This window comes from Salvia miltiorrhiza, chromosome 5, assembly GCF_028751815.1.
Source record: "Salvia miltiorrhiza cultivar Shanhuang (shh) chromosome 5, IMPLAD_Smil_shh, whole genome shotgun sequence".
NCBI classification, from domain to species: domain Eukaryota; kingdom Viridiplantae; phylum Streptophyta; class Magnoliopsida; order Lamiales; family Lamiaceae; genus Salvia; species Salvia miltiorrhiza.
In genome coordinates, this window is record NC_080391.1 from 28,159,124 (window position 1) to 28,181,184 (window position 22,061).

Consider the following 22,061-nt stretch of genomic DNA (forward strand, 5'->3'; position numbering starts at 1 on the left):
CATTATCACGTCTAGCACCCTATAGTCGAGGTCGGTTCAACTAAACCCCCGAAGTCCTTAATTTCGTGCAATTAGCCCATCTGCCCTAACGATTTTTTTGACATCGTTAACTATTTTAATTTTTTTCTTTTTTTATTTCGTTGGTGGTGGGACCCACGCCTTCTTCTTCGTCAAGCCCGCCGGAAATACGTTGGAAATCCAACGATTGGTCCACGTCGTCAGGCGCCGCCCCTCTCACCACTCTCTTTCCCTAAATCGTACAAACACGTCGCAACACCCCCTCTCTCTCTCTCCCCCTCAAAATCCTTCCACGGACCTCCTCTCCGGCGAGAAGGCACCGCCTTCTCTTGAATCTCTGGCGAGCCGTCACATCCTTTAATTTGGAAACTCGACCTGAAAGTTTATTCAAACCAACATAAGTAGCGCTTTTCTGGAAGAGAATAGATTTTCGTTTCATTCAATAGCTACTTCATCAATACTCTCATTTTCTTCATTCCGCCAATCTCGAATGATCTGTTATCAGCCATCAGATTTAGAAAAAGGCAGCTGAGGTGCAGCCGACTTATCCTGATCTCGTCGTTGTCATAACCATCCGTCTCCAGACGCTGGCGGTGAGATGCATCATGTGATTAGGATCTTGCAGGAGAGGGATCTGTGAAAGGTATTACTTGGCTCTGCTATTGTGATACTGTGGATCGTGGTCGTCGGAAAAGACAGGCTGGTTCAATCAGAATCATTCTCAGAGACACGCTCCCTAGATTCGCCCAAATTATTGAGCTACTGGGAATCGCTCTGGTCGTCGTTGCCTTCTTCGCAGTGGCCGATTTCTTCATGTCGGTGGAGCTTCTATGGTTTCTTCATGCCAGGAAGTCATCCCCATGTCAGTTGTTGTAGCTGCTAGTGCACTAGCTGGTGAAGGCACAACACACATGCCTCGTCTATTCAGTTTTCTATTTGCTGACAATCAAGGGGTGGAAGCATATTTTCATGCTCACCACAGATTCAAGTGGAGGCGGTGACTTCTCGCCGTCCACGATAGGATTTTAAGAGAGAGAGAGCGCTGCGAGGGATTTCTGGCATGTTTCCGGCGAGCTTGATGAAGAAGAAGGTGTGGGTCCCACCAACCAAGGAAATAAAAAAAATAAAATAGTTAACGATGTTAAAACAACCATTTAGGGCAGATGGGCTAATTGCACGAAATTAAGGAGTTCGAGGGTTTAGTTAAACCGACCTCGACTATAGGGTGCTAGACTTGATAAGGGCCTCTATGTTAGGGGCGTATTTAATACTTAACACTAAATTTTATTTGCCTCATGCTTGCTTTGTAATGAACAAGAAGGAGAAGGAGAAGTTCTTACAGACATTAAAAGCAGTGAAAGTTCTTGATGGTTATGCATCTAATATTTCAAGGAGCATGCATATAAAGCCTCCTAAACTTTCTGATATTGAAAGTCACGATTATCAAATATTAATGCAACAACTTTTACCTCTATCCTTAAGAAAATTACTTCCCAAGTTAGTGCATGTTCCTTTCATCAACTTGAGCAGATACTATAGAGAATTGTGCTCTAAATTTTTGAAACCTTAAGATTTGTGTCTCATGGAGAAAGATATTGGTTTAATCTTATGTCAACTGGAGAAGTTTTATCCACCATCTTTTTTCAACATTATGGTGCATCTTAGTGTACATTTGGCTAGTGAAGCAAGAATAGCTGGCCCTGTTCATTATCGTTGGATGTTTCCTATCCAAAGGTACCAAATTTGCAACTTCAATGAATCTATTTATTTTTCAGTTTCGAACAATTATATAAGAGATTCATCTTCAGATTCTACATTTTAGGTATCTGTGTACATTGAAATCATATGTACGAAATAGGAGTCGACCTGAAGGATCCATTACAGAAGGATGCATTGCAGAAGAAAATTTAGCTTTCTGTATGTTATATTTTGGTGAGGAGGTTGAAACAAGATTTAATCGTACGTGATGAGGAGTAATATGTGCAGAGCAGAGAAATGATATAAGTCAAAGGAGCATGCTTTATCAGAGAAACGGGCTTCACCAGCGGAATGGATATATCAGAGAAATAGATTGTGTCAGAGGAACCACCTTTGGCAGAGGAACCACCTTCGCTAGAGAAACCGCTCTCGCCAGAGGAACGATCTTCGCCAGAGGAATCACCAGAGACGCGGGAAAATCTCCCGCGTGAGAGCAGTTTTACTATTTTGTCCCTGACCACGCAAGGCGCATGCTCCAATGATGAATTTACTCTTTTACCCTTTACGTGTAATCTATAAATAGCTACCTACGTGCTCTTTGTAACGTTACGTTATTCTTACTCTTAATACTACAGCAGTTTTCTCTCGAGCTCTCAATCTTACTTTTCTCTCCCGACTTTCAAGCAAACACTAGGTATAATTCGTAGTTTTACAATAATTCTCCGATAAAATCCATCTCCGTTTAACCATGCTTCACCATCTGGCGCCGTCTGTGGGAAAAACTAGGCTAGGACGTCAGTTTTGTTCGCCGGCGCATGCAGATCCGTAATTACGGTTAGATTTGCGTGCGCAGGCCCCGATCGAGCTGATAATCTGGGTACCCAAGTGAATCTGAGTCCATAATCGTGTTTTCTGAGCTGATCTACCTATGAGCCGTTGAGATCTGCGTTTTTTGTGTTTTTTCCTGCATGTGCATGATGGGAAGGTGGTGGGGATTGAAGATCGGGTGTTAATTTGTGATTACTTTACGCATGATCGGGATAATTGTGCGCGATTGCAGTTTTTCTCCGCGTAATCCGTGTTTTCCTTACGAATCTAATGCATTGCACTAATGATTTGTTGGTTGACGCTCTGTTTTTGCTTTCCTGGGTCTTTCGTCGTTGATTTACGATTATTTTATGTATAATCGTGATAATTGTGGGTCGTGATTTTCATGTTTTCCCGTATAATCTTCATTTTCTACCGTACCTAACGTGTTTTGCTAACAAATCTCTTGGTTATTGCTCTGTTTATATCTGTCTTTGGGTTTCTTAACTTAGCTCTCCTGATAATTTGTTTCTTCTGCTGGATCCTAATACGATTTCTTATATCGGGAATTTCGGTCATAAGGGGTGGATCAATTTATTTTTTATCTGGATTTTTTTCACATCGTGTACGTGTAGGTACTATAGGTTCTTCGAACGCTCACCGCACTCTGGAAAAGGAGTTCGACAACGTTGGGCTTAACTCCGCTGCTCACACTACTGAGGTACCGACTTCGCTGTTCAACGGCATGCAGGGCAGCACCGCCTTCACCACGCCGCCGGGCTTTCACGCTATCTCAGCTACCCCATTAACAGGGCAAAATGTTAACATCCAGAGATCTGCTCTGGTGACACCGGGTTCCGACATGCCAAGCCTGGTCCCCACATCTGGTGGTGGATCGCTAAACTTTGGACTGGCAGAGCAAATGATGGCCCTGCTCAACTACGCCACCATGCGCCAAGCTTTGGGGACTCCCATGTTGTCCACTATCCCCGCCACAACTCCCCTGCTGGGAGGGCTCAATCCGCAGGGCACTGAAGCCCCGCCTCCCGCTGCTCTGGAGGTGAACAACCCGATAGCCAACAAACAGGCTGTGATGCCTGGGGAAATACAGAAGGTCCCTGCTGAGAGGGAATTGGAGAGAAGGCCAGAGCGGAGCCGAGTCAGGGCTTAACAGCGTTGTCAGAAGGGAAGGGGTTGATGAGTCTGATAGTCAATCCATCTCTCCCGTGTTCGAGGAGGAGAGGCCGAGGGAGAACGCGCGGCTGAAAAACCAAGTGTCGCAACTGAAACACCAGCTCAAGGACCTGGAGAATTCACTGAGGGAGAAGTCCCAGAGGGACGACAGGGCACAGAGGTCAGCGAAATCCCACAGGGCAGAGAAGTAGTACCGGACAGAGAGATCACACCGGTCAGAGAAATCACTACAGACCAGGAGGTCAGAGGGACGGGAGCAGGAGTATTCCTCTGGAAAGCAGGACCACAGGGTTCACAAACGTCATGCCCATGACGTGCAGAAGGAAAAGAAGGGAACATGGGAGATACAAGGAGGACAAGAGGGCCAAGACGTCAAGGTTCCACCCCATCAACAACCGTAGTCCTTTTTCCGATGACATCCTGGCGGATACTTTGCCAAGAAGCTACAAACCCATTTCTCTGGATTACGATGGTACCACTGATCCGGAGGTACACCTCAACCGGTTTGAGGGACTGGTTACTCTACACATGTATACTGAGGGCATCAAGTGCCGCATATTCTCCACCACGCTGACTGGCCTCGCCCAGCTGTGGTTTGGGACGCTTGCCCCAAATTCCATCCGTTCGTTTGAGGAATTACAAGTGCGTTTTCTGAGGCAGTTCGCAAGCTCGCGAAGAGTTGGGAAGTCAGCTCTTTCCCTGATGGACATCAAACATGATCAGAATGAAATACTGCGGGAGTATACTGCCAGGTTCAATCTCGCTGCTCTGGAGGTGCCAGAGGCGGAATCTCAAATCAAGAATTGTGCCTATGTCAGAGGGCTCAAGCCGGGGCTCTTCTTTGATGAGCTGCAAATCAGACCGGCCAGGGACTTCGACGATATCATGTCTAGATTACCGGGGTATTTACAATTGGAGGATGCCAGGATGGCAAGGAAAGCTGAAAATGACAAACATAAGGCTAAAAGAGCCGAGGAAGCACCAGAGAGGCAGCGACACCAGGAAGGGCCCCTTTCAGAGGATTACCCCCTAGGGTACCTTCCCCCCAAACAGAGGGACCACCCCGCCAACAGCGCACCGTGAATGAAGTTACTCGTTTCGACGAGTACACCCCTTTGAACAAGCCACAAGAGGAGATCTTCTATCTGATTAAGAATCTACCGTTTTTCAGGGCGCCCGGGACTTACAGAGATGGGCAGCCCCAACAAGGACCCAACAACAAACTGTGCGAGTATCACAATGCCTATGGGCATTTCACCAAACATTGCGGGCATCTGAAGCATCAGTTGGAATTTTTGGTGCGAGCAGGTAATTTGGATCAATTTATAGCTCGAGGGAACGAAGCCCAAGCACAGAGGCAAGAACAGAGAAATGAGCCCCGACAAGATCAGGGGAACAACCGAGACCGAAGGCCAGAGGAAAACTGGGATAGTTATCGAGGAGGAGCAGAGGGTCGGGTACCTCCATTCCCATACCGAATAGAGGTGCACATGATCTTTGGGGAAAATGGGATACCTACATCCAACAGGGCCAAGAAACAAGTTGTACGAGCGGTGAACTTAGGATACTACCCTAAACAAGTTATGGAGATTACAAGTGCGGCAGATGAGCCAACTATTACCTTTGGATCCGAGGATCTGAGGACGCTTATGTATCCACACGACGATGCGTTGGTTATCATGGCAGATATAGCCAGTTACATCGTTCATCGTGTTTTCATAGACTCGGGCAGTGCAGTAAATATCTTGTATTTGGAATGCCTCCAGAACATGGGAGTCGAAGCACACAATGAGCCAACAAACGCCCCTTTATTCGGATTTGGGGGGGAAATGGTCATGCCCATAGGTTTCGTGGAGCTATCGTTAACTCTCGGCTATGCAGATGCTAGCAAAACCAAGGTAATACGATTCTTGGTGGTGGATATGCCAAAACCATCCTACAATGTGATACTCGGCCGTCCCGCCTTGACGACGTTCAGGGCAATAATCTCCATGTTCCACCTAAAAATGAAATTCCCCATCGGAGGGGGAAGAGTGGGAGAAGTCTGGGGTGACCAGAAAGCATCGAAAGCATGCCATGTACAAATGTTTACACATTCCTCGGGGCAAAAAAGGGAAAGAATCACAGAGGGACCGGATACCCGGAAAAATGGAAAGGTTGGCGAAGTAAATGCCCCAGCAGAGGAGCGTCAGGAGCTGGCAGGATTACTGAAAGATCGGGACAGTGCAGAGAAGACTGCCCTGGTTTCCACCAGTGACGTGGGCAATATGATAGAACTATTTCCTGGGCAAGAGGGTTTTCAGACCAAGATTGGGTCTTCCATGGACGAACAAACCACAGGGGAATTAATTAATTGCCTCCGAAGAAATGCGGATGTATTTGCCTTTAGCACAGCCGATTTGAAGGGAATAGACAGAGGGTTGGCAGAGCATTGTCTCAATGTGGATCTTAGGGTCAAGCCAGTGAAGCAAAGAACGAGACACTTTGGGGCTGAGAAGGACGCTGCAATCAGGGAATAAGTTCAAGGACTGTTGGATGCCGGGCATATTGAGGAAGTCCAATATCCAGAGTGGATATCAAATGCTGTGATGGTAGCAAAAAAGACGAACACCTGGCGGATGTGTGTGGACTACATGGACTTGAACGCTGCCTACCCCAAAGACCACTATCCTCTGCCAAGGATTGATCAATTAGTAAATTCCACATCAGGCTGCGCGCTACTGTCCATGATGGATGCATATCAGGGATACCATCAAGTTAAAATGAACAGAGGGGACATTGCTAAGACGGCTTTCGCCGTCTGTTGTGGGGTTTATGGCTGGAAGAGCATGCCATTTGGCTTAAAGAATGCAGGGGCCACATACCAGAGAATGATGGAAAAAAATTTTAAGGAACAACTCACAAATGGGAAGCAGCAAAGGGAAACAATGAAGGGAAGCAGCAAGGGGAAGCAGCAAAGGAAGCAGCGAAGGGATGGCCCAAAAGGAGTCAGAGAAATTCTCAAGGCAGAAGTCAGAGAAATCCTCAAAGAAGGAGTTAGAAAAATCCTCGAGGCAGGAGTCAGAGGAATCCCCGATGAAAAAGTCAGAGAAATCCTTAAAGAAAGAATCAGAGAAATCCCAGAAGGAAGGATCAGAGAAATGCTCGGAGCAGTCACAGAGGGCCGAACCAAAGACGTTCCCGGCAGAGGAAATCAGAAAAATCACTCAGAGGGATCAAAGAAGTACAGACCCTGAACGGGCGTATCACTGCTCTGAGCAGGTTCATCACGTGGTCGGCAGAGCGCAGCATGCCATTCTTCAAAATCTTAAGGAAGGGGACCAAATTTCTATGGACAGCGGAATGTCGAGCGGCATTTGAGGATCTCAAAGCATACCTAGCAAAGCTCCCAACTCTGACCAAGCCAGTCCCGGGGGAAACACTATACTTATATATAGCGGTAGGCGACGAGTCAGTCAGCTCTGTGCTTATCAGAGAAGAGGGAAGTCACCAGAGGCCAATCTACTTTGTCAGCAGAATCATCCAGGGCCCCGAGTTAAATTACACGGAAATCGAAAAGGCTGCTCTGACGGTCATGGTCACGGTAAGAAAGTTGAGGCCCTATTTCTTGTCACATCGGGTAGTGGTGCGAACTGATTTACCATTCAGGCAGGTGTTGGGGCGACCAGATTTGTCTGGAAGAATGGTCAAGTGGGCCGTGGAGTTGGGGGAATATGACGTGGAGTATGAGCCGAGAATGGCAATCAAAGCACAAGCTCTGGCGGACTTTATCCAAGAAACTACTCGCCGACCCATGCAAGAATTTTGGATTGCTTTTGTGGATGGGTCAGTAACAATGGAAGGATGCAGGATTGGGGTGTACATCATCTCACCAGGATATGGGATATATCAATTTGCTATCAAATTCACCTGCCGAATGTCCAACAACGAAGCCGAGTATGAGGATGTGGTCAGAGGGGCGCACATTCTATCAGAGCTGAAGGCTGAATGTGTCATCATCAGAACCGATTCCCAACTAGTGGCTCAGCAACTGTCGGGGGCTTATCATGTCAAGGATCAGCGGATGAAGGCATATCACTGCAAAATCAACGAAATGAAACAAAAATTCATGGAGTTTAAAATCGAGCAGATTTCTCGGAAAGAAAACACCAAGGTAGACTTACTGGCGCGCATGGCCAGCGCAGTGGAACAGACATGGAATGACGAGATCATATTGCTCTGTGATACCAAAGAAATGAGGACTTCACAAGTTTTCTCAGTAGAAATCAGGGACGACTGGCGAGCTCCAATTATACACTTTCTCAAGACAGGGGAGCGGTTGAGCAAAGAATCCAATCAGAGGGCTCGCTACGAGAATTATTGCCTAATCAATGATCAACTCTACAAGCGGTCTTTTACCCAACCTTTGTTAAAATGCTTATCTCCCGAAGAGGCTAATTTTGCTTTGAAAGAAATTCATGCAGGTTGCTGTGGTGGTCACACGGGATTCCGAGATCTCGTACGAAAAATCATTCGGGCAGGGTTCTATTGGCCTAATATCAATAAGGATGCCAGGGAATTTGTCCGCAAATGCGAGGCTTGCCAGAGACATGCGGGGAGAATCAATGTCCCAGGGGAAACGATGGGAGTTATGTATGATGCATGCCCATTTGACAAGTGGGGCATAGATATCGTTGGGAAGTTGCCCACGGCACCAGGGGGCTGATGCGTCTTCGACTTTTGGGCCATTTGGCCCTAGTTTTTTCTCTTCTTTGTGTTTGTTTGAGTCGTTTAGGGGAGAAAACAGGTATTCAGGAGGAGGAAACTCGGAAAAGGGCATATGCACGAAATGTGGTCAGAATGGGCATTACCGGAACAAAACTATCCAAACTTCCAGAAGTGAAACTTATCAGGAAGAGAGCTCGGCGAAGTACCCCTCAGAACCATTCGAGGTGCAAGAATCTCTGAAGTGTACCACCTGGTGTAAGGCTAACCGAAGGAAGCAGTTGGTAAGGCCATAACAGCAGTCGCAGTCAACACAGATGAGCTATATATGAACCAGGAAGAGAGCTCGACGAAGTACCCCTCAGAACCATTCGAGGCGCGGGAACGTTCGAAGTGTACCACCTGGTATGAGGCCAACCGAAGAAAGAAGCTAGTATGACCATTCCCATCAACAGCAGTCAACAGCTGGAGCCATATATGGAAAGACGTGTGGAGGAGATTGCATGGAAGATTCTGGTGAATTCTAGCAATGGAAGGATCTGGAATAATGTGGAATCAACCCAAAATCCGCCGGAGATCCATTATCTATCAAATCAAATCAAGGATCAAGCTAAATATGGAAGGAAATAATCTGTCAGATTTGGTCTGCCGGCTAGGGTTTGACCACTACCGAACTGCTATTTAAAGACCAACATGTGTGGCTGCCAAAAGGGGGGATGAACGAAGTTTTACACTTACACATCAGTTTTTAGTGCTATTCTAGACTTAGACTTTTGTTAGTTCACCAAGAAAATAATTTACTTTGTCATTTTACATTTTTCGCACCAAACACTTTATTTGTTTTTCGTATTTCAATTCCGTTGTGACGAACAAAGCCAAGGTTGTTGCCTTAGGTATTTTTATATCAAGTATTTCAAATTTCCTTTCATTCATGTGTTCATTTTATTTTGCATTTATATTTTCCATTATGTGTGAGTAGTTCCCTTGGTGAGGTTTAAGGGGTGGAAATAATTGTTGTCAATATGTAAACATTCGTGAGGCATTTGTTCTTTCGGTTGAGTCTCGTGGTTCCAGACGGATTTGTGCCAAACCATGGACAGTAGGGGCCTAACGGGCGATCTCCGTTCGGTAAAACGCTGTTCGTGTTAAGCAAAGGCCAGGGCATTCCAGGGCGTGACAACCGGTATACCCACGATCGAGTAGCTGAGCAGCGTCAACAAAAGGCGTTGTAGATCCGGAAGGTGAGGAAAGGATTGATGGGATACACTGTCCTTCCTCAGTCTTGGGCTTCTCTAGAAACTACCCATCAACTGTGACGAGGCATAAAGCCATGGTTATCAAACGAGGAAGGTAACTTCTGCGCCGTAGCATGTCTATGACTGGTCGGCTAACAAGCCGGAAATGGTTGTGTCCAGGAGGCGTGTGTCACTCAAAGTGCAGAGTTGGGGACCTCAGGAGAGAAGGTTGGTGAGGGTCATACTTGGTGAGTAACGGGTATGACTACTATCTAAGGAGGAGTGAAGCACTGCCTTGTGATCGGGGATTGTGTGACCTTCGGACCAAGTGATCGCAATGGACTCAACCATCCTAAGTGTGAAGTATGATCTCTTGAAACGCCCCAATGTCTTTGGGTCACGCCTTGAGGTTATATGGATCATGGACGGATCATCAGTATGCCTATGACCGAAATAAATATTGACAACAGTTATGACCTAACCGAAAACCTTACCCCTTGTTATATTTGATCTTTGTTTAAGTTTACTTGTGCAGATAAACAGGTTGAGACCGTGACAACTCAATTTGTGCACCCGAAAAGTAAAGTAGTTCCTCACTCTCCGTGGGATCGACCCTATACTTGCTGCTAAGACTGTTCTTTGGTTGCGAGCAATAGGAGCGTGTACTGTCCGTCTAGGGCATACACAAATTATTTTTGATACCACGCGCCGGGCGACGGGCGCGCGCGTCGTATCAAATTGGCGCCGTTGCCGGGGAGTGACGCGCAACAATTTTACTCTTCACTTTTCATCTTCCGCTTACTGTGTGACGCGGTACGGCGAGACGCGGGATGGCAACTGCCACCCCGCAGGCCATACGTCAGCTGGCATACCCGGCTGACCTGAACTTGAAGCCCAACCTGATCCAACTCATGTAGGGATGGGCAACGTCGAGCTCAAGACAATAAACAAGAGCGCTGACTGGGAGGCAACCCAGAATAAGGTCGCTGGTATGACCATCACTGCTTTAGTTTCATGTTTCTTTTGTTTTCCTTGTGTTTTGTGTTTCTTGGAGGACTAACCATGCAGAAGAGTTGAGCTGGACCCTATGCATTGAAGATCAAAACCCACTTTGCGAAGCAAAGTGTGTAGGCGGGGCCGGTGGAGTTACAGTAGGGTGGTCAAGGGATTACCGCATCAGCAATATGATTGGTCAGGGTCTGCCTGACTGGCAAGACCTTTGCATTTTGAAGGATCGGGAAATTCATTCGCCCACTCTCCACCATTCCATAGCTGCTACACATGATCTCTACTCCATACTGATGTCAAGGAAATTTTGTTGGACATTCGGGATGCATTCCACCGAGTCTCACACTCCATGAATAAGTTTTCTCTCCCTAGTAGTCTTTGTTTTTTCTTTTGAGTATTGAGTTAGAGTCTGTCTGCACATGTTGTTGGTATTGGTGATTCATGCATGCTATTTGGTTTGACTGGTTTGTTGGTATGATGAGCATGATCACATGATAGCAGTAGTGAGCATACTGAATACTCCCACCTGTGAGATCTGAGCCAAAATTGCATTTATTTTCTGTGTGAGTATGCTGCTTGGTAACCCTAGAACTTGTTTATGGATTTTAGCTAGTTGGTATAATTTACATGATTAGGGCAATTTCTTCAATCTAGAGCCCCAGAATTATTTCCTTGAGCTTTAAATGATAAACCTTTGCTAAACTACTTTGAGCCGAATGAAATTCTTTTGTAAGCTCTTGAATTGAAATGGATGAAAAGGTGTGTCTTCCACACCATGCAAAAGATAAAGGGAAGTTTATTGCTCTAAGTGAAAAAGCATAACTTGATAAAGGAAGGTCTGAGCACAAAAATGAAATAATAAATTTGCTTGAATTGAAGAAGTTAAATCAATCCCTACTGAAAATAAAGGGAGAAGATGAAGTGGGTGTGTCAGTACTGAAGAAGATAGGTCGGTATGACTGGAACCAAGTTTTAAGCTACTTATCCAGAAATCCTTACCTCCACTCCGTATGCCCCACTACAACCTTTAAAAGACCCTTTGATGAATTATACCAATTTGAACACTTGCTATGAATCTGTGATCAAGCCTATAGGTGAGCTAATGCAGCATAGTATGAGAGTATACACTTAGCCATACACTTGAGTGTGTGAGAGAAACTGCTATCTCTACATGTGATTTTTCTGCTCAATGGTTTGCGGTATGACATTACGGATGATGCATCCATGTTTGATCTGAACTGATAACTGTGCAGTTTCGTGTCTTGAGTCTTTATTTCTTTTCTTTCTTCTCTTTTCGTCGGTGTCTTTTGTGAATCCATCCGCATACTTGAGGGCAAGTATTATTTAAGTGTGTAGGTGTGATGCGTCATCGACTTTTGGGCCATTTGGCCCTAGTTTTTTCTCTTCTTTGTGTTTGTTTGAGTCGTTTAGGGGAGAAAACAGGTATTCAGGAGGAGGAAGCTCGAAAAAGGGCATATGCACGAAATGTGGTCAGAATGGGCATTACCGGAACAAAACTATCCAAACTTCCAGAAGTGAAACTTATCAGGAAGAGAGCTCGGCGAAGTACCCCTCAGAACCATTCGAGGTGCAAAAATCTCCGAAGTGTACCACCTGGTGTAAGGCTAACCGAAGGAAGCAGTTGGTAAGGCCATAACAGCAGTCGCAGTCAACACAGATGAGCTATATATGAACCAGGAAGAGAGCTCGACGAAGTACCCCTCAGAACCATTCGAGGCGCGGGAACGTTCGAAGTATACCACCTGGTATGAGGCCAACCGAAGAAAGAAGCTAGTATGACCATTCCCATCAACAGCAGTCAACAACTGGAGCTATATATGGAAAGACGTGTGGAAGAGATTGCATGGAAGATTCTGGCGAATTCTAGCAATGGAAGGATCTGGAATAATGTGGAATCAACCCCAAATCCGCTGGAGATCCATTATCTATCAAATCAAATCAAGGATCAAGCTAAATATGGAAGGAAATAATCTGCCAGATTTGGTCTGCCGGCTAGGGTTTGACCACTACCGAACTGCTATTTAAAGACCAACATGTGTGGCTGCCAAAAGGGGGGATGAACGAATTTTTACACTTACACATCAGTTTTTAGTGCTCTTCTAGACTTAGACTTTTATTAGTTCACCAAGAAAATAATTTACTTTGTCATTTTACATTTTTCGCACCAAACACTTTATTTGTTTTTCGTATTTCAATTCTGTTGTGACGAACAAAGCCAAGATTGTTGCCTTAGGTATTTTTATATCAAGTATTTCAAATTTCCTTTCATTCATGTGTTCATTTTATTTTGCATTTATATTTTCCATTATGTGTGAGTAGTTCCCTTGGTGAGGATTAAGGGGTGGAAATAATTGTTGTCAATATGTAAACATTCGTGAGGCATTTGTTCTTTCGGTTGAGTCTCGTGGTTCCAGACGGATTTGTGCCAAACCATGGACAGTAGGGGCCTAACGGGTGATCTCCGTTCGGTAAAACGCTGTTCGTGTTAAGCAAAGGCCAGGGCATACTGATAAACACTCATTTTGCATTGTTTTTAGGAGTGTTTAAGAGTTCAAAGTGCTAGAATTATGCTTGGTTGTGATATCATTTGGTTTAAGTTTCATATTCTTTTGTGATATTACTTTTGGGTATGGTTTTGGTTATTTTGCTTTAGGTTTGAGTGTTTTGAAAGCTACATATGGATGTTGAAGATCCAAATATCAAGTTACTAGTGTTTCGGATGCAAAAATCAACGAAACGAGCTTGAAGAGCTCGAGAAAAGGAAGAAACGGAGCTGCCGGCGATCAACCGGCGACCCAGCCGGCGATCGCCGGCTGATGGAGGAATTTAAGGAAGCAGCCGGTGCCCGCCGCTCAGCCCGCCGAGAAATCAGCGTGGCTGGCGATCGGGCGGCGCCCGCCGCGTGCAGAAGGAAAATAAAGAAGGAGGCGGCGATCGCCGGGTGTCCGCCGTGCGACCGCCGCGAGTCCGGGTTTTTGCTGTTTTATTCGTTTTTCAAAGTCTTTTCGAGTTCAAACTCTGAATTTTACCCTGGTACTATAAATAGGTCTTCTTTTGACCTATTTTGGGTTCCTTTTTCAGTTCCAAACTTTTATTTTTCAATTTCATAGCTTTAGAATTTATTGCTTTCCAGTTTTTACTGCTTGGATTGGATTTCCACAAGATTGAAGATTCAAGCTGCTACATTCGTTCTTATTCAGTTTTTATATAATTCAGTTTTTCCAATTGCTTTCTTTTTAATTATGTTTATGTTTTATTTCAGTATGTCTGGCTAGTTTCCTTTAGCTGATTCTAGGGTTTGTAAATAGTTGATTGAATTTATGTGATTTATTTGTTAATACCTTTGTGCCTTCCAGTTTATGATTCATAATTCCTAGTGCTTAATTTCTTGTGAATTATCTGATCAATAGTTTGCATGTTTAGCTATTCGGTTTGAGACCTAGCGGAGATAACTGTTTAGCGGATTCAGGAATGTATGATATGATTTTAACCTTGAGACCTAGCGGAGATAGGTGGATCATAGGGAGCTATTGGGAGTTAGTAGATTTTCTTGAGACCTAACGGAGATAGATAATTTACTAATCTACGATCGTTGCTGTTATAGCGAGAGTGATTGATTAATTAAGTGATCTCTCATCATAACTGGATTAAACTGGTACATAGGATTAATAGATTTATTATGTGGATTTAGTTAATGAATTTACTACCCTAGGATCAGTTGTCTTTTAATATTCAAATTTTCCTACGTCTTTTTAATTATTGTTAATTGCGTTTTAGTATAAGTTAATTAAACCTTCCTGCTTTCGTTTACCTGCATACTGTGAGAGGCTGTTTAGGAAATAGATATAGTGATTTCGTCATAATAGTCTCTGTGGATACGATACTCTGCTTGCTATTTCTGTGCTACAATTACACTGTTTAGTTGCAGTTTTTGTTGCTATAAAAATAGTGATCAATACCAGGGCGTGACAACCGGTATACCCACGACCGAGTAGCTGAGCAGCGTCAACAAAAGGCGTTGTAGATACGGAAGGTGAGGAAAGGATTGATGGGATACACTGTCCTTCCTCAGTCTTGGGCTTCTCTAGAAACTACCCATCAACTGTGACGAGGCATAAAGCCATGGTTATCAAACGAGGAAGGTAACTTCTGCGCCGTAGCATGTCTATGACTGGTCGGCTAACAAGCCGAAAATGGTTGTGTCCAGGAGGCGTGTGTCACTCAAAGTGCAGAGTTGGGGACCTCGGGAGAGAAGGTTGGTGAGGGTCATACTTGGTGAGTAACGGGTATGACTACTATCTAAGGAGGAGTGAAGCACTGCCTTGTGACCGGGGATTGTGTGACCTTCAGACCAAGTGATCGCAATGGACTCAACCATCCTAAGTGTGAAATATGATCTCTTGAAACGCCCCAATGTCTTTGGGCCACGCCTTGAGGTTATATGGATCATGGACGGATCATCAGTATGCCTATGACCGAAATAAATATTGACAACAATTATGACCTAACCGAAAACCTTACCCCTTGTTATATTTGATCTTTGTTTAAGTTTACTTGTGCAGATAAACAGGTTGAGACCGTGACAACTCAATTTGTGCACCCGAAGAGTAAAGTAGTTCCTCACTCTCCGTGGGATCGACCCTATACTTACTGCTAAGACTGTTCTTTGGTTGCGAGCAATAGGAGCGTGTACTGTCCGTCGAGGGCATACACAAATTATTTTTGATACCGGGCGACGGGCGCGCGCGTCGTATCAGGGGCAAGTGCTTCCTCATAGTGGCAGTGGATTACTTCTCCAAATGGGTCGAGGCCGAGGCCGTGGGGAAGATCGATGAGGTGACAGTGGAACGGTTCATTTGGCGGAACATATGTTGCAGATTTGGCGTCCCAAGGATCATTGTGTCGGACAATGGAACCCAATTTACAGGGCAGAGAATTGCGGATTTCTGTGACAGAATGGATATTATTCAGCGGTTCGTATCTGTGGCTCATCCCCAAGCAAATGGGCAAGTGGAGCTGGCAAATAGATCAATCTGCGAGGGAATCAAAAAGCGGTTGAATCAGAGCAGAGGGAAGTGGGTCGAGGAGTTGGACACCGTCCTTTGGGCCTACCGAACTAGCCCAAAAATGACAACAGGAGAGGCGCCTTTTACCCTGGTATACGGATCCAATGCAGTGATACCAGCGGAGGCCAGATTGGAGTCATATCGCATAACTACCTACGACACAGAGCACAATTCCGAACTTCGAAGATCAGAACTTGATCTTGTTGAAGCACAGAGGGAAGAAGCTCAAGTCAGAGCAGCGAAATACAAAAGCATCCTCAAGGCGGGATACGACAAGAGAGTCAGAGCAAAAAAACTAGCCAAGGGCGACCTAGTTCTCAAAAGAGCTGACGCATTAAAGCCAGTGGGCAAATTTGAGCCCAATTGGGAAGGCCCCTTCATCATCACCGAGGTTCTGGGCGGCGGAGCGTACACTTTGTCAGATCCAGACGGCAGAGCTCTCCCCAGACCATGGAACATCAATACTCTGAAAAAGTTCTATGTGTAAAATTACTTAGATGAGACGACAAATTGTAGACCGAATACTCTTTTTCCCCACAGGGGTTTTAACGAGGTTCGGGGCCATGATATCAATAAAATCGGATACGTGGTTCTTGGGAATTCTCTGGTGTTGACTCATTTATTTTAATTATCGCTTTTCATATTACATACTCTACTTAACATGTTCATGCAGAGCATTGCACATGTCACCAGAGGGGGGAGTAGGGTGTATACCCATAGTCCATAATTTACAAATTCAAAATTGCTGCTTAGCAAGTCAAGGGAAAACAAAGGCAAAATTGTTGCTTAGCAAGTCAAGGGAAGGCAAAGTTGCTTCTTAGCAAATCAAGGGAAAAGCAAATGACAAGGGCAGAGCAGAGGAATCATTTTAACCGTAAGCCACGAAAGTTGGTTGCACCCCCAGGGTCTTCCATGCTCCGTGCAGGGGGTTACTGTTCAATCGTAAGCCGCGAAAGTTGGTTGCACCCCCCGGGTCTTCCATGCTCCGCGCAGAGGGTTACTGTTTAACCGTAAGCCACGAAAGTTGGTTGCACCCCCAGGGTCTTCCATGCTCCGTGCAGGGGGTTACTGTTTAACCGTAAGCCACGAAAGTTGGTTGCACCCCCAGGGTCTTCCATGCTCCGTGCAGGGGGTTACTGTTCAATCGTAAGTCGCAAAAGTTGGTTGCACCCCCCGGGTCTTCCATGCTCCGCGCAGAGGGTTACTGTTTAACCGTAAGCCACGAAAGTTGGTTGCACCCCCAGGGTCTTCCATGCTCCGTGCAGGGGGTTATTGTTCAATCGTAAGCCGCGAAAGTTGGTTGCACCCCCTGGGTCTTCCATGCTCCGCGCAGAGGGTTACTGTTCAATCGTAAGCCGCGAAAGTTGGTTGCACCCCCCGAGTCCTCCTTGCTCCGCGCAGAGGGTTACTGTTCAATCGTAAGCCGCAAAAGTTGGTTGCACCCCCCGGGTCCTCCATGCTCCGCGCAGAGGGTTACTGTTCAATCGTAAGCCGCGAAAGTTGGTTGCACCCCCCAGGTCCTCCATGCTCCGCGCAGAGGGTTACTGTTCAATCGTAAGCCGCGAAAGTTGGTTGCACCCCCCGGGTCCTCCATGCTCCGCGCAGAGGGTTACTGTTCAATCGTAAGCCGCGAAAGTTGGTTGCACCCCCCGGGTCTTCCATGCTCCGCGCAGAGAGTTACTGTTCAATCGTAAGCCGCGAAAATTGGTTGCACCCCACGGATCTTCCATGCTCCGCGCAGAGTGTTCCAGCTAGCAGCAAGGGGAAGTAGCAAAGGGAAACAATGAAGGGAAGCAGCAAGGGGAAGCAGCAAAGGAAGCAGCGAAGGGATGGCCCAGAAGGAGTCAGAGAAATCCTCAAGGCACGAGTCAGAGAAATCCTCAAAGAAGGAGTTAGAAAAATCCTCGAGGCAGGAGTCAGAGGAATCCCCGATGAAAAAGTCTAAGAAATCCTTAAAGAAAGAATCAGAGATATCCCAGAAGGAAGGATCAGAGAAATGCTCGGAGCAGTCACAGAGGGCCGAACCAAAGACGTTCCCGGCAGAGGAAATCAGAAAAACCACTCAGAGGGATCACTTAGAGGGATCATTCAGAAGGATCATTCAGAAGCATCAAACAGAAAGCACGGTCAGGGAAGCCACTCAAAGGAAAAGTCAACCAGAGGAATCACAAACACTTCAACAAAAAATAAAAATCTTACCCTACTTCACAAAAACATACATCACAGTTCAAGGTCCGGGAATGCAAGCTCAACACCAACAAACAACAGAACAACCTTAAGGGTGAAGACGAAACAAGTGATGAAGAAATTTCATTTACAAATGCCGAAATGGCAGATTATACATCAAGAGCCAGAAATAAATACTAAGTTTTTACAAGCTAAAAGGTTACAAAAATTTCGACTAAGTCAAAAAGGACAGCAGGGAAATCAGGAGGGAGGAGCAGAGACGGCAGAGTCCGGGGCAGGGACAGAGGAGATCGGAGCAGAGGAATCTGGAGTAGGGACCGAAGAAACCGGAGCAGGGGCGACAGATGCAGGGACCTGGCTAGAGGAGGCTCCCTCTGCAAGCACCGACAACGTGCCAGTATCCTTCACCTTGGGGAGACGGGCTTCCACATCCAGCAACTTCAAAGCTTCTTGCACATATGTTGTCTCATCTCTGTACAGGGCAAAAAGCTGATCCACTGCGGAGGAAGAAGAAGCAGGATTCTCGAAGGCTGAGGCCTTGAAACCGGAGGGCAGGAGAGACTCCATGCTATACTGTGAAAACCCTCGGGTGCTGCTAGCAGCTGGACCTCGCAGCCGGTTCACGAAGCCTACCAGGGAAGCACAGAAGGCAGGCCTGTACACCGGAGCAGCAGGCACCGAGTCAGAGCCGACCCCAAAGGCAAAATAGGGAAGGGCCTTCTCCAAAACCGGATACCACCACTCCGGCTTCTGGGGGGAATCAGCAGTGATCCCCAGCAGCTGGTTCAGGTCCTCATCCTTGATGTTCTCCATCAAGGCCGGCAGGTCCAGGGCAGCAATCTGCTCTGGGGCCACCCCCGCCATCTCCAACGCCTTTGTCGCGGTCTGTTTTATCACCTAGGCGAAGATGGACCCGAAGCCTTCCAGGTAATCCGGAGTCCGCTGGAAGGCTGCCAAAGTACCCTCCAGCATCATACCCAGGAAATGCTGGCCCTGGGGAGACAAGAAGTACTCCAGGCGCTGGTCCCGAGCCCCCATGACATAGCCGCGGTTCTGAGCATCCGTGCAGATCTTCTTCCAGCCACACTTGGCCTCCTTGTACTCCTCGTCGTACCTCGCCTTGAATCTGGCAAGGCCCTCATGACCTTCCTTCGTGACCCTCGCTAGCTCAGAGGCCAAGGAGGCCTTCTCCACTTCTACCTGTGCCAGCTTGGCCTTCAGCTCGGCCACGTCCGCCTCTGCTTGGCTGTATCGCTGCACGGTACCAGCGACTTGCTCATCGCGCTCCGCCGTCCACTTTTTCTCTGCCTCCAGATCACTCTCCAGTGCACCATAGTCATCGATGCACTGGACCAGCTCCCCGACCTGGGACTCCAGCTGCAAGGAAAGAAAGGGAAAATATCAGGGCAGAGAAACCAAAATGTCAAGACAGAGAAATTAAAAGGTTAGTAATAAAATCGTTTAAACATGTATTGAATAGTGCAGGGTACCTGAAGCACCAGTCGGCTAAGTGAGTTGGCCAACGCAACCTTCTTTATCTTCTGTGTGGCCTCTTTGTCCTTCGGGTGGATGTGGGAGAGTAGGGTGTTGACAAAATCGCGCCCCTTTAGGGACAAAATTGGTTTGGGGCCCGGAGCCTCCGATTTCTCTACAGGCAAGGCCAATGCCTTGCCCCTTTCAGCATCCACGGAGCCTGCTGCCTCCGTTTCACCTGCCGACCCGACTTCGGGGTCCACGAGCCTGCTGCCTTTCTGTAGTTTCTCCTTGCGCCGCCTCTCTGCAAGGGCCAGAGTAGCAGCTTTTCTCTTCCTTTGGATTAAGCGGGAGTCGAGAGTGGGAATGGTGTGGAGCGCCTGGGAGAAAGGCACATCGTCATCTAAATCCACCACCTCAGCGGCGGATTGTCTCCCAGTCTGGCCAGAGCCAGATCCTCCGGCCCTCTGGCTGTCCGGGCTAAAGGCGAGCAGCACGCCCATATCCTTCCCCTTGCCCGGGGGGAAATGTTGTGTGGGAGTGGTCTCCTCTGGCACAACAGGTACCAGCTTGGAGATGTCCACCCCGGGATCCACGGGCTGCCCAGAGCCCTGTCCCTCCTCGCCAGAGGGGCGGTCAGCGGAGAGTTCAGACCTGCGCTTGTTCCTCCACGACATCCCTGCTAGCAAATGTGATATCATCAACACAATCAAGGTAGCAAGGATCTATACATATTTTTTCTTACTAACACTCGGCTTTACCTATAGCATTACGAGGGTACAGGGGAAACAAGCCATTGGCTGCCAAAGCCGAGTTATTTTCAGTGAATTCTTTGCAGGGGAATGGCTCTCGGTTGTGGAGGGCATTAAAGTAGTTCAGCACTCCCAGGTCATAGTCACAGGGGATTTCTGGGGAGGCCGACTGGTATTTGGTGCGGGAAGTGTGCCATCGCAGCTCTTGGGCGCCATACTGGTGCCAAGTACTGGAGGTAGACTTTACGTAGCAGTAGGAATGGAGGAAGTCCTTATCATAAGAACTTAGGGAATTCAGGAAAAGGGCGGGGTATTTCTTACGCGCAGCAAAGCTATATAGGGGACACCTCTGCAATCTTAGGGATTGGGTCTGGACAAACAATTTAGAAGTATCCTCAACACCATGAGCGGTGCAGAGAATATGAAAACAGTATAACCTCCGAATGGCGGAGGGAGCTATTTGGTAGAAGGGGATTTTGAAGTGGTTGGCCACATTTACTAGAAGTGGAGGAGGGGGAAGCCTCAGACCAGCATCTATCTGGGCTTGCCAGATAACCACCATATTCATGTTCAGTTTATCAAAAGCAGGCATTAAAGCTTTGGATTGGGGTTCAAATTTCAAACCCTCAGGCCGCCTACATAGGTCAAACATCTTGTGCATGCTCGCCATACTCAATCGTGATTCGGGTATGGATTTGGGTGTCCTAGGGGCTTTCCTCTTTCCCTTAGAGGTTTTAGGAGTTTCAGAAGTAGGGAGGGGAGATCCAGAGGTCGATGGAGAAGCCTGGGGAGAACTAGGGTTGGAAGGAGAGGGAGAGTTAGTCGGGGAGCCAGGGTTGGAAGGAGGGGGAGAGTTGGTCGGAGAAGCTACGGGAGAGGGAGAAGGGGAGGGGAAAAAGTTAGGCTGGGCGATGGGGGAGGAGGAAGAGGCCATTATCGAAAAAACTAAAAAATCTTAGGGTTTGCACGCTCAATCAGAGCACCAACAAATCTCAAAATCACTGTACACTAAACACAAATATCGGGAGAGGAGGATACGCGAGTTACCTAAGTCAAAGAAAAGATCGACGGTAAAGACTGGAACGAAAAGGTCGCAGGGAATACACTGGAACAGGGAGAGAATCGCCGAAAATCGCAGTCGAAAGGATTCGGAGAAAATGGGATGAAGATGAATAGTGGGAAGTAAAAATTCGAATCGACTAAGTAAAACGTACGCGAGCAACTACCAACACGCGGGATGAGTGACACTTGGCCCCAGGGAAATAATCAATGGTCAGGAATTTTTACGGGAAGACGAAAGGACGCGAAGAGTAAAAAGTAACCTCGAAATACGGGAAAGTACACTGTGAAGGGACGGGCAGTTAATGCGGATGACGTCAGCCACGCGAGCGAACACTCTGACTAGGTTACTCTGCTCCAGAGCGAACTAGTCAGACCAGAGGGGGGAGTAGTTGATGAGGAGTAATATGTGCAGAGCAGAGAAATGATATAAGTCAAAGGAGCAGGCTTTATCAGATAAACGGGCTTCACCAGCAGAATGGATATATCAGAGAAATAGACTGTGTCAGAGGAACCACCTTTGGCAGAGGAACCACCTTCGCCAGAGAAACTGCTCTCGCCAGAGGAACGGTCTTCGCCAGAGGAATCACCAGAGACGTGGGAAAATCTCCCGCGTGAGAGCAGTTTTACTATTTTGTCCCTGACCACGCAAGGCGCATGCTCCAATGATGAATTTACTCTTTTACCCTTTACGTGTAATCTATAAATAGCTACCTACGTGCTCTTGTAACGTTACGTTATTCTTACTCTTAATACTACAACAGTTTTCTCTCGAGCTCTTAATCTTACTTTTCTCTCCCGACTTTCAAGCAAACACTAGGTATAATTCGTAGTTTTAC

General features: G+C 46.7%; 2 protein-coding genes across 2 annotated transcripts in view; one reads left to right on the forward strand and one right to left on the reverse strand.

The window, feature by feature from the left end:
• LOC131025745 (uncharacterized) overlaps nt 1–22,061 on the reverse strand; it is a 774,387-nt gene that overhangs the window by 36,486 nt on the left and 715,840 nt on the right. The window lies entirely within an intron of this gene.
• Nucleotides 4,027–6,236, forward strand: LOC131025746 (uncharacterized). Its single transcript, XM_057955533.1, has 2 exons — nt 4,027–4,751; nt 4,889–6,236. Exons 1-2 carry the CDS (start codon nt 4,027–4,029, stop codon nt 6,234–6,236), a joined length of 2,073 nt encoding a protein of 690 aa, XP_057811516.1.

Bases quoted from the DNA above. Each gene is read 5' to 3' on its own strand.
- LOC131025746 (XM_057955533.1), top strand. From the start codon at position 4,027: ATGACGTGCAGAAGGAAAAGAAGGGAACATGGGAGATACAAGGAGGAC. The intron at 4,752-4,888 runs GTACCTTCCCCC...ACCGTTTTTCAG, and splicing joins TCAGAGGATTACCCCCTAGG to GGCGCCCGGGACTTACAGAG.